General features: G+C 41.7%; 1 protein-coding gene across 1 annotated transcript in view; it reads right to left on the bottom strand.

Annotated features, from left to right (window-relative positions):
* LOC101845966 (WD repeat-containing protein on Y chromosome) overlaps positions 1–12,917 on the bottom strand; it is a gene marked incomplete in the record, with an annotated part of 82,313 nt that overhangs the window by 13,434 nt on the left and 55,962 nt on the right. Inside the window, 11 exon segments of the mRNA XM_035973096.1 lie at positions 207–359; positions 1,007–1,171; positions 1,336–1,468; positions 2,242–2,375; positions 3,054–3,305; positions 4,071–4,268; positions 5,132–5,178; positions 6,126–6,351; positions 7,439–7,501; positions 8,525–8,671; positions 9,397–9,646. Of these exon segments, the coding sequence (XP_035828989.1) occupies positions 207–359; positions 1,007–1,171; positions 1,336–1,468; positions 2,242–2,375; positions 3,054–3,305; positions 4,071–4,268; positions 5,132–5,178; positions 6,126–6,351; positions 7,439–7,501; positions 8,525–8,671; positions 9,397–9,646 (1,768 nt within the window).

The following is a 12,917-nucleotide window of genomic DNA, read 5'->3' as shown; positions in this document are numbered from 1 at the left end:
ATTACTATTATTACAAAAATAATTATAATGGCAATAATGATAATGGTAACTGCAATAATCTAGCTCATATCCATGCTCTACAGCACACTCTATACGCTCTGCAACAGATACTTTAATTAATCGCTGTACACTAAGACGTAAAAAATGATACCCCCCAAAAATTGAAAACAAAGTATTGTGAGCATCCTCTAAATTAAATGCCTTACATCTGCGTCTGTGTCGTCATAGGTAGTGATGAGCTGGCTCCATCCGACGGTCAAGATAACCTTTTTGTCGGGCAACTGGACGATGCCAGTCACTTCTGCCTCTCCCACTGGCTCCAGTTTATGTAGATTATGTCCATTCTGGAAGTTCCACACCTGAGGAAGATCATTGATAGATATGCAGAAAAACCTGTATAAAATGGTATACATTCACAATATACATGGATAATATGTATAAACGCAGTAGAATTTGTCTAAGACTACCACCCATTGTCGAGAGAATAAAGTGGCTGTCTTGACAGGTGGACGTCTTACTAAACAGTGTCATTATACTGCAAAAATAATGCAAGGGGAAGGAGGGAAGGGGAATGGGAAGTGGCTGCTTGTTCGGATGATTGTCTTATATAGGTAGACATTAGATCAGGTTTGACAGTATATATATACATTTCGACAAGTAATTAACATAGGCGCCACAAAAAGAGAATGACAGGTCGTAACATGTATGTCCCAAAGGATGGTGGAAGTGACAGCATTAACAGCGCAGAAGCGACAGCAGCAGTATAGACAGTAGTGTCACTACTAATATCATTATTATCAGTAATAAAAAGTCTTTATGTTCCTCTTCTTTCTCCTGTTCCTCCTCCTCCTCACCCACCCCTTTCTCCATCCCCTCCTCCTCCACCTCCTCTCCCTCCTCCAACATCTCCTTCTCCTCTACCCCCCTCCATTTCCTCCTCTTCCTCCTCCTCCATCTCCTCCTCCATTTCACCTCTTATTTCTCCTCCTCCTCCTCCTCCTCCTACCTTAACAGTGCCGTTCCTGGCGCCGGAGATGAGCCTCCTGTATGTGGTGTCGAAGGCCATTGAGGTGATCTCCTCGTCACCGTGAGCGTTAGAGAAGACAATGGACTTGTTCCCCGTCTCGATGTCCCACACAGCGATGGTGGAGGAGTCGCAGCCCGTCACAACCTGGATGATGGGACGGAAACGACGACAGAAAATAATAGAAAGCTTGTCTTCGTCATATGGGAATGGGTATCCTCTCTCTCTCTCTCTCTCTCTCTCTCTCTCTCTCTCTCTCTCTCTCTCTCTTTCTCTCTCTCTCTCTCTTTCTCTCTCACTATCTCTCTCACCTGTTTCAGGAATTTATTGTAGATGGCGCTGCAGAGTTGTGTGTCGTGTGTCACCTGAAGGTGTGACGTGTTCTCCTCCACTTTGCCTAGCCTCAAGGCCCCTATGTAGTCGTTACAGGTGACCAGGAGAGCACTGTTTCAAACACAGGGACGGGATGGAATGGATTCTATTAATATTTTCGTCGCTGTAGTTGTAGTTTGTTTTTGTTGTTGTAGTTGTCATTGCTGTTCTTGTTGTTGTTTGTTATTTTGTTGTTGTTGTTGTTGTTGTTGTTGTTGTTGTTGTTGTTGTTGTTGTTGTTGATGATGATGATGATGATGATGATAATGATGAGTGTTAAATGACACAGTTAAAGGTCTATGTAGGGGGCTCTAATGGTCTAGTTGTTAAGGTGTTCCCCTCTCATTCAGTAGGTCCCGGGTTCAAATCAAGATAGCGAAAGAAAATTTTCTTCTCTAAATAAATTTGTCTCCTTTCACATCCTTTCATGCTCTCTAACAATGTTCTGTCATCTGCTTTCGTCTCCACTTTCTGCACCCACCCCTTCACCTCCTTTGCCCCTCTGGACTCCTGGCTCTTTCTGTAGCATTTCTGCTGCTACCCATTAGCTCATTCCTACTGCTGTCTTTCAGCCACATCCCTGACCTTATGGTAAGTAAGATCTATGCCTAGCTTTCTTGGATAAGAGCCTAAAATCTCCGAGGTCCCATGAGCAAGTAACGTTGAAGTTGCCTTGGCGATACCCAATCAGTAAGCGTAGTTTAGGTCGCCATTAGTGCAAAATTCAAAATTTCCTACCTATTGAAAATGTTTAATGTGTGCAGCGCGCTTATATGACCTTATGCAGTTACGATAGCCGTCTAACACTGACCAAAAAAAAACCCATAAGAAAGCTTTTTGCTTACCTGTTGGATTTGCCCTGTAGCAGAAGCAGTGGGAACTGTCCGTGTTCAGGCATACGTCCGTGGAGGGAAGAGGGGAACTTGAGGACAATCGTCTGCAGACATGTGTGTTCCTTCACGTCCCACACCTTGATCACCTGAGCACAGAAGAATAATACAGGTAATTTGACATTGATTTCTTATTGCCAAGAGTAGAATGACATAACTTTGGTTTAAGTGACTTAAATAATCCTGAAGCAGTTTAGACTAAAATAACAGTACACTATTGACAAACATCGCTCCAAACTCTCTGTAGCTGAACTATTCTAATAGAGTGCTTTTCTCGAATTCTTTTATCCACCATCAACATACCAAACTGTTTGCAATAGTAATAATGGAAATGCAGTTTGATAACTTTCTTTCGTTCATGCTAAGTGCGGTATTTTTAGGTAGATCGGGCAGGCTAGTTTCAAGGATTTGTGCATAACAAAACGTTAGAACCTAGTTTAAGGGACTGCACTATCAAAACATTGCTTTGATGTGAGCTTAGGCTTATCCAAGTAGTTTAAGGTGAAAATTAAGAAGGTAATACAATGCCTCTAATGGTATCTCAATACACTTAAACGTCTATCCTTTGACTCACAGGACCTTTAGTTAGCTAACTTCCCCTGCCTCGTTTGTGTTTCTTCTCTTTACTTTGCGCTTACTTTACAACCAAGCGCTTTGCATTTGATATGATGCAGCTGAGTATAGCAGAGAATTAAACTTGACCAAAACATTATATAAACAAAACCAGTCGTAAGAATTACTTTGAATTAGATCAAATATCGACTTACTGCATCCTTGGAGTAACTGAAGACCTGTCTAAAACCCTCGTGGATAGCCACGCCCACAACACCTGTAGCGTGTCCAGGCAGAATGGCAATCGCTTTGTTCGTGACGTAAGGATTCCAGAGCCGAACCACGTGATCACCACTTCCGGTGACTAGCAAGTTGAGATTTTTGTTGTGATCGAAGCATTCAATGCCCTGAAATATGGAGAACACAAAAATAGCTTCTTGAAAAGCAATAGAACTTCTGCAAGAGAAATTGTAATTTCAAAAAACTGAAAGCTCAAAAACGTCTTCTTCTTCTTCTTCTTCTTCTTCTTCTTCTTCTTTGCAGACGTCTGTGACGCGGCTGTTAGAACTTAAAGACTTAAGTTCTGATCCCGAGTCTGTTGTTTTCATTTAATAAAGTGTCTCCATCTGTCTGCTTCGACGTTTTATCCGTTTTATCTTAACTGGGTTTTCTCTGAAAGGCACGGCCGACGAATGCCGCCCTCTAAATGATCGGGATTGCGTCGATGGCATCGTGAAACAATATCATCTCTCTCTCTCTCTCTCTCTCTCTCTCTCTCTCTCTCTCTCTCTCTCTCTCTCTCTCTCTCTCTCTCTCTCTCTCTCTCTCTCTCTCTCTCTTTCTCTCGTCTTCCTTACTTCTTCCATTATCATAACTTAGAGAAATCTTTCTTTCTCTCTCTCTCTCAATCTCTCTTTTTCCCTCTCTCTTCCTCTCTCTTCTCATCTTTTTTCCTTCCTCTCTAATCCGTATTAATTATGATGTTATATGCGATTCCATGACGTAAGTATACAAAATTGCAATGATACTTTATGGAGAAAGAAGTCGAGAGATTGACAGATAGTTAGACAGACAGACAGACAGACAGACAGACAGACAGACAGACAGACAGACAGACAGACAGACAGACAGACAGACAGACAGACAGACAGACAGACAGATAGATAGATAGATAGATAGATAGATAGATAGATAGATAGATAGATAGATAGATAGATAGATAGATTTCAAACGAAGTCCTTTATTTGAAATAAAAATCCGAAAAATGTGTTGAAATCCACAGATTTGGGTACCTGCATGAAGATTTTCTGCACGCCTCCGTCACTTTTGAAAGGGTTGGAGAAGAGCTGAGTGACAGGCTTGAGGAAGGTGAGCAGGTGGATGGCGCCAGTGTCATTGCCAAACACCAATAGTGAGCTTGTGTTTGGGTGCTGGGGAAGAAAGTGGTATCATTTTAATTGGTGATCAGATATTTTTAATATTCATTTTGTTTCCCTGTCTCTGTCTTTCAATGTGTCTTTTTATCTTGGTTTAAATTGATGTGTCTCTCTGTCTCTATGTATTTGTGTGTGTGCGTGTGCATGTGTGTGTGTATGTGCTTGTTTCTCTATGTGTCTGTCTGTTTCGCTTCTCTCTCTTTCTTTCTCTCTCTCTCTCTCTCTCTCTCTCTCTCTCTCTCTCTCTCTCTCTCTCTCTCTCTCTCTCTCTCTCTTTAATCCGTTTGGATTATGATTTAGGAGATTGCATTAAATGACGTGAATGGGCTCGGCCCAGATAAATATTGTGAAGGCCTGTCAGTCTTTACTGGAATAGACGAAGCGGTACTGTAATAGTATCACAATAAATTACAACACCTGGATTACAGCAAGTACCTCTACGCACCAAAACAGCAAAGTAGGTGGGCAAATATTTGCAAAGTAAATCTTTGTGAAGATATACAAAACCGATCATGGTTTTCCTTGCTTTCAAGCTTAACTTTGAGAGCACACAAACCCGTTCAACAGTTCCACATTGTGAGGAAACTGCTCTCATTCTGAAGTGTTATCATATCAAACCTAACAACTAAGTAGAATTTTTTTTTCTAAATTCAGAATTATTAAAGTCGGTGCGTGTTGTTGTTTGCTTGTTGGTCTTTGTTTTTACATTTGTTTTTCTTTGGTTTAGGGGATTCTCTTTTATTTATTTTAAGGGGCGGGGGGGGGGGTATTTTAATTTTGACATCAGATGGTAAAAGTATATTTTACCCCCCCCCTCCCCCAATTTATTTCAATCTATTCAGAGTATCAATTCTCACCTTTGGGTTGAAGTGGTAGTCGAAGCAGTAGGGCACGTCTGCCATGGCTGTGAATAAAGAACATGTGTTAGTGAGTTTTCAGTTGTATTGGCTTTACTGACAATGTTTAATAATTTAAGACATTAGACCGGTATTGAATGGTTTCTCTGCTGTAAGTAAAAAGTAAAAACAAATCATTTATTGAGTATCTTGAAAACCCCTTAATCTTTCTGCTCCTATTGATGTGTCCTCCGTAGGGTTGCCTCTGACAGCTGACAGCAAATCTCCACTCCTCTCGGCTCTCTGCTTTCCTCAGTGTGCCACGCAGCTCTATGGCTGTCTATTCTCGGATGTTGTCTTCCCATCTCTTCTTCTGTCTGCCTCTCCTTTGTCCTCCCTGTACAGTGCCATGTAGCACAGTTAAAAAACCCTTAATCCACACATGTCCAAAACTGCTGCGTTAAGGATTCGAACAAGGCTCATCGACACTGAGAACCAGCAAGTCACCGACAGAACTGTTAGTTCCTCTGGTCGATTTATATGTGACATTTCTACATGTGAAGAGTCCACACACACCTGCATACACACACACACACACACACACACACACACACACACACACACACACACACACACACACACACACACACACACACACACGCTCACCCTCTCTCTGTCTCCATCTCTCCGTCTGTGAGAGTGTCTCCCTCCCTCCCTCCCTCTCTCTCTCTCTCTCTCTCTCTCTCTCTCTCTCTCTCTCTCTCTCTTTCCCTCTCTCTTGATCTTTCACACACACACACACACACACACACACACACACACACACACACACACACACACACACACACACACACACACACACACACACACACACAAGCACAGAGAGAGAGAGAGAGAGCGAGACAGAGAGGGGGGGGGAGAGAGACAGAAAAGGAGAGGAGGAGAGGGAAAGACTGTGGGGCGTCCAGAAGAGCGATAACGTCCCACAACATCACAAAAATCCTCTAGAGCCTACCAAAGAGATGATACTCCTCGAAGTACTGTGATGACGATACGTCGTAGAACCGGATGTCCCGACTGGTGGATCCTATGGCGACCTTCTGGCAGTTCTTCATGTACACAGCGTCCGTTACCCACATCTTGAACCGTCTCTTTTGAGCACTCTGCTCCTCCTCGCCCTCGGCTATCACGTAATGTTTTTCTAAGAGCATATTAGGTTGCCAGACGGTCAAAGCACCTTCCTGGAGAGGAGGAAGATAATTTATTCTAACCTTACATTTCAACGGCAAGCTGTTTAAATATATTAAGTCCATTAAGCAGTATTATTTTACAGGAGAGAGAAAAGGGGTTTCATTCTTTTATCAGTTATGTATTTTTTTTTCAATATTTAGAATTCAGATTGCGACAGAGCATTTCTTCAGCAAATGCAACCGATTCTACAACAGATTAAGAAACAGCGATAAAAACAGATTTCAAAATTTTGGGCTTCGTAGATTTTAACAGTTGGCCGACAATTTAATTTTTTTAAACTTTTTTTCTGTCCTCTTATACCGCTTGCGCAATGTGTCGACGGAAGATGTAATGAATGGACGTGGGCTTTGCGTGTTGCATTTTGGACCGCCATTATATAGTGCCGTTGAAGATAAACAATTGAAACAAAGGGTGTTGTAAATTGAAAGGATGTAATTACTATATTTATTTGTCGTCATGCAAAAGAGAACCTTAGTCCAACTCTTTTCTGCCATCATTAGTTTGATAACAATATAGTGAATTACTATAACACACAACTAGATAAACTGTAAAACTAAAGTTGGAAATTTGGAAAGTGACAAATTAAACCAGTTGTTAATTATAAGATATTTCAATGGCCTTAGTCCACTAATTGCTTTTATCTTTTGATCTCAAAGGTGGAATTTTTTTCTTTTTTGAGCATGTCATAGAAAATACAGAATTAGGTGCGTCAAAGGAAGTAAATTCGTTCCTCAGTCGGAATAAAGGGAGATAGCAAAGTCTTTCGATTACCTTTGTCGAAGAGGCCTATCGTGAAAAGCCAAATACATAATGTATTATCTTTATTTCGCTTGCCATGCTGGACCGAGATGCAGACAGCTCCACATATTCGATTAGGCATGTGTTTGACTCGATAATGTATTTTTTTAACTTTTCATTGCTCTACGCTGCGTGGCTCGATAACGTCGACGAAGGACGTTATATAAGCGGTTTTGACTGTTGAACAGTCTTCCTGCGTTGAGGAAGACGCAAAAGCCTCACAAAAGAAGGGGGGGGGGAACAGAGGAACAAGACACTGTCAACGTATCTGTCCTTTACCTTGCTGATTGTGACGTATCTTGTTGGGCCATGTACAGCCACAATCTTCGTTGTTTGTTCTTGCTGGAAAGAAAAAAGGAAAAAAATCACAAAGAGAAACGTTTTGTATCTGCATTCAATTACATGAATGTTAAACACAAAAATGAAAGTGCTGTTGTTGGGTTGGGGTTTTTTTTATCCTTTTGAAATCAAATATTAAAGAAAACATTCGATACCGGATACATGACCGGTATTTTCACCTTCAAGCTATCTGCATAATGGGACAAAAGAATTATTCAATACTCATTCTTTGCTTTCAATGCAAAGGAACACTGTTTTATACCGTTTCATTTTCGAAAATAATAAATATTGTTAAAGCGGCACTTACAACTCTGTGTACAAATCAAACACAATCTATGTTTGCTGATTATTCAGAAAAACTAAACATTAGAGTGTGATTTTATTTTCAGGAAACATATCATGAGCTCTCTTGTTTAAGATAAAATTAATTTATGAGTTCTGGTCGGTCGCTGGCCGCTGAGGCACAGTTCTTGCGGGGGGGGGGGGGTGGTCCCATATCCGAGAGTGAGTGAGTGGGGGAGGGGGGGTCTCTTTCCCCAGAAAGTGTGTGGGGGGGCGGGGGAGGTCTCATATACGAGAGCGCGTGAGTGTGGGGGGGGGGGGCTTGTATACGAGAGAGTGTGTGGGGGGGGGGGGCATCGTCAATGATCAAATTGACGGATTTCATTTAATCATCGTCAATAACTTTAGAATAAACGTTAGTCTTTGTTTTTTAAATTGCCAAGTTTAACCATTCTTCATCAACCGTGAATTGCAAAGAATCTGCATCTTTTTCTGCTCTTATACCTAATTATATTTCCATATAATTTGCCTTGTTTTTATTATCTTCTCTTTACCGCTGATAGGTATTTTTTAAACAAAAAATCCGGTTTGGCTCTTGCAGGCAGACTGGAAGCAGTCTACCTTCAAAAAGATCTGAACTGTACTGACGAGCGTTTTCATAAACATCAAAAGGCGAATAATATGCAAGATAACTAGTAGTCACTTGCATGAAATCACAACAACAAAAAATCCAAGAATACTCACCCTGTTGTAAACGATGTGCCTAATTTTAGGTTCAGCCAAAAACGGGATTTCCCGCTTGGTGGCTAGGTAGTCGTTCTCCCGGTAGAGCAGGAGCAGATAGGTACAGAATTCATTCCAGTCCACGTACCCGTCACACGAGGTGTCCAACTATGAGATGACACAGGCATGACAATGTTTATTTGGGTGTATTTATGTCAGTGTTCCTTTAATGTGACTGTATTTAAGTTGCTTTTATTGTTTGCTTCTAAGGTCCCTCACCTTCTTAATCAACTTCCCCAAAATATGTGGTTGTTGTTTTTTCCCCTAATTATTACGTATTTACTAAGACTTCTCACTATTATCAACAATTAATCTGAATACTCACTAGTACATCACATCTCTCACCTCCAAGAAAACCTCTCCATAACACGCTCTTAGGCTGATGAGGTGCCTCACCTTCAGAGCCAAATTCCCCAAACACTCCTTTCAGGAAAAGGTTGATCACCCTTATAAACAACATTTCTATTTATTACTTATAGAGTAAGGCTCCCTTACATTCATAAACAACTTCTCTAATAACTATTTAAGGAATAATGTTCTTCGTCTTTGTAAACAATTTCTTAAAATACACTTACGTGGATAGGGTGACTAGCCTTTATTTACAACTGTTCCAATTACTCAGAGAGAAAAGGTGACCTCGATGGAATAGTGGTTAGACTACCGGAGATTGCGGGTTCGAGGGTTCGAACCTCAACTCGATCTCACGTTGTGTGCTTGGGAAAAGCACTTTACACGACTTTCCCATGGGTCCTGCCTCCTAAATAACCTAACAGTGTTGCTAGGGGCGTTGGACCTGTACCCTAAGAAGAGATTCAGTGAGAAAGGTCCCTCACCTTCATAAACAACTTCTCCAGGTACTCATCATACTCGTTGGTGGCCAGCACACGGAAGATGGTGTCCTTGAACTCCTGTAGGTTCATACACCCGGCCGTTCGCTTCTGCACTTTGGCGGGAAAGTAGCCGGAACCCTCCTGTACCAGGATATCCGGTGGCTTGTGTCGGGAGAACTCCTGCATGAGCTGCTCCAGGTGCTGCAGCTTGATCTGTTCCTCCAGCCGGACATTTTTGGCCCCTTTGTCGAAACTGGGAGGGGGAGAGAGAGAGAGAGAGAGAAGGGAGTGAGAGAAATGTCGTACATGTTGGCTCCTTCGTTGAAACTAGGAGAAAAGTGAAAGAGAGAAGTATCATACATTTTACCATCTTCGTCAAAACTGGGAGAGAGGGGTGAATACGAGAAATATCAAACATTTTTACCCTTTCGTTAAAGCTGGAAAGAGAAATGGATGAGGGGAATCATTGTACAATTTAACCCCTTTATTAAAAACAAGAAAGAGAAATGAATCAGATATATATATATATTTATATATATATATATATATATATATGGACAGCTCTGCCCCCGACTATTCTCGTCTTTCACCCAAGCTACCTCCATACAGTCAAGTACATACTCCGCTTTTGCGGAACTGCTCCGCCCAGCCGCGTCCTCGACCCTCTACGCGAGCGTACTATCAAACTGACAAGATCTTTACCTGTCTATGCTGATGGTCGCCCTCCCTCGTGGAGGCAGTGCGGGAAGTTCAGTCAGGCCCCTCCCCCTGCGCCGCCCCGGGGGTCGCTGGGCGCCAACGCCCAGTCTCTCTGTGTGTGTGCGTGTGTGTGTGTGTGTGTGTGTGTGTGTGTGTGTGTGTGTGTGTGTGTGTGTGTGTGTGTTTATAGGTTTGTGTGTTTGAGCTTCCCTCAGTTTAACTTCTTCATTGTTTCCCACTCTATCAGAATTCAAATAATGTGCTCATAACCATTTGTTAAATAAGATAATACAGCTCTGTATAAAATACACAAATTTAAATCTAACTGCAGGTTAAACACACTTGTACAGTGGCAATAACACGCCCTTTCAATCACAATTCGTCTTTCTCAAAGAGACAGTCCATAAACAGAAAACGGGGTTCATGCTGTAGCTATTTACACTCACATTTTTAAAAAAAAATTAGATTGAGAAAATTGTGCTGGCAAAGAAATGTCTTAGTCCAACTGAAAGAAACCTGGAATAGAAATGATGAAGGTGTTTCCCATTTTTGAAGCCCTAACTAAGCCCCCTTTCGCTACCAGGTGTAATAGTGATCGAAAGCCTTTATTCCTCCTTTTATTTCAGGTAGAGTTTCTTGCACCTAGACACCAGAAACGCCCGTTGTATAGCAGTGTGTTTATGTTGATACCCCCATAGCTCGGTATTGATTTGGGAACCTCTCGAGATAGGAGATTCAAAGGAATTTTAATCCCGCTCAGATACGATCAGCTCTGAAAACACGAAGAGAATAGAAGAAGTTCTAACAGGTGAAAGCATTCAGAGGCATTAAAAACCTTCAGTATTGTGGAACTGAAAGGATCCGTGAGATCGAAAGGTGATGGCTATCGGAACACTGTGCCATCGTAACGCCGAACATTTCGCCTCCAGCCACGGTACAGACTAGTAAGTAAATAACTGTAGGGGTTTTACACCCCTACCAACACTACCAGGTTTTTTAAGGTGCAGTACCTCCGAATTTAACGTCCATCTCCGATAGGACAGAACCAAACGGATTGAGAGCCTTGAAAATTTCACAAAGCGACCCGAGTTCAAGAACGCCTGGATTCGAACCGGTACCATCCGCTTGGTACCAGCTGAACTAAGAGTGCACCCTGATACGGTCTAGTATGGCATGATAACAACTATTTTTTTTAATTTCCAGTTTTTTTAAGAGCCGGGATCTCTCTATTTTAACACCTACCTAAAGAACAGACCCAAGTCTGTGCGTAGCCTTGAAAACTCTTCAAACAATCCACGTTAAAAAACATTTGTAGAGTCGAACCAATATCTTCCGCACCATAATCTAGAGTCTATTGACTGAGTCGAGGGTGTGTGTCCATCTATCTATCTATCTAGCAGTCTAGCTATCTGGCTATCTATCCCATCACGAGGGGGTTGTAACCGATACGTTTTTGTATTGCGTGTGTATGTTTGTGTGTATTTGTGTGTGTTAGAGCATCAAAACTGGAGTTTCTGGTAGTGTGTGTGATTTCTTTCTTACCGAAACATAGCGGGAAAATATATCAAGAACTTTCTCGTCACATACTTGCATAGAGCACATCTCGAAAACATCGTTTTAAGTTAAAGGCTTCGTTTAAGGGTTGGGTTTTAGTGTGGAAATATTGGTAGGCGGATAGGGGATATCTGCCTCTGTGGACATCACTTTTATCAACTAATTTATTTTGAATGTGCTTTTCTCAATGACTTGGAACTGTAAGCATTACTTTGTCCGAGATTACGAATTCAGAAAAAGAAAAAAAATCACGTAATTATCGCAGCTGTATAAATACATAATTATTATGTGCAACTCTATATCAGTTCTTTAAGTCGTGGGAAATATAACGGATAGACAACGAGTTAACCTAAAGCAGTAGATCTCTCTTTGAAAATGGGAAATGGTATGGGTTTAACGCCCCCATCAACATTATTAGTTTCTTTAAGAGGCAGAACCCCCGTGTATAACGTCCAGCTCCGAAAGGACAGCGCCATTTAATAGGAAATCTGTGTAAACTCTGTCTTTCCAAAGGACACAACGAGGCTCGAACTCCGAACACGAAATTCCACGGTTACGGGTCCGGTAGCCTTACATCTTGACTACGAATGCCACCTGATCTATGTGTTATGGAGACAGATACAAGTAAACGTCACCCGGTATTGTAACAGACGTTAATTCATTGTAGTAAGAGATAGGAATTTGCCTGTCTTTAATAAATTTGGTCACCCAATCAGTACCATAACCTTCGTGGTGGTGACGGAAATCTCTTCACACGCCAATAAAGGAAGCGTTCCGCAAGCTAACTGTTTAAGATTTCACGCAATACTATCAGTCTTGTAACTTATGAAAATGACAAGCGGCGTTCACAAACTGCTGGGTTAAGGAGAAAGAGCAGGCCTCGGGTTTGATAAATCGCTGCGTAAACAAATTACCCTCGCGGTCATGTAGTGAGAGTCAAAGAAGAGCTTTCGTTGACTGTGGCTTCAACAAACACATCAGAAGTGTCAGCCTTTGGTAAAGTGTTCAGTAAACTGGACTCCCTGTGTGGTTTCTTACGTAGCCAGGAATATTCTCAGGTCATGTTATGAGAAGTGATCACTATAATCTTATCAGATAGTCTCTCTCTCTATCTATCTATCTATCTCTCTCTCTTTCTCTCTCTCTTTCTCTCTCTTTCTCTCTCTCTCTTTCTCTCTCTCTCTCTCTCACTATCTCTCACTCTCTCTTTCTCTCACTATCTCTCACTCTCTCACCTTTTGTCTCTCTCGCTCTCTCGTTCTCTCTCTCTC

This window comes from Aplysia californica, unplaced genomic scaffold (assembly GCF_000002075.1).
Source record: "Aplysia californica isolate F4 #8 unplaced genomic scaffold, AplCal3.0 scaffold00996, whole genome shotgun sequence".
In the NCBI taxonomy this organism is placed as follows: Eukaryota; Metazoa; Mollusca; class Gastropoda; order Aplysiida; family Aplysiidae; genus Aplysia; species Aplysia californica.
The sequence above is the reverse complement of the archived record's forward strand: the minus strand, read 5'-3'. Positions and strand labels throughout refer to the sequence as shown.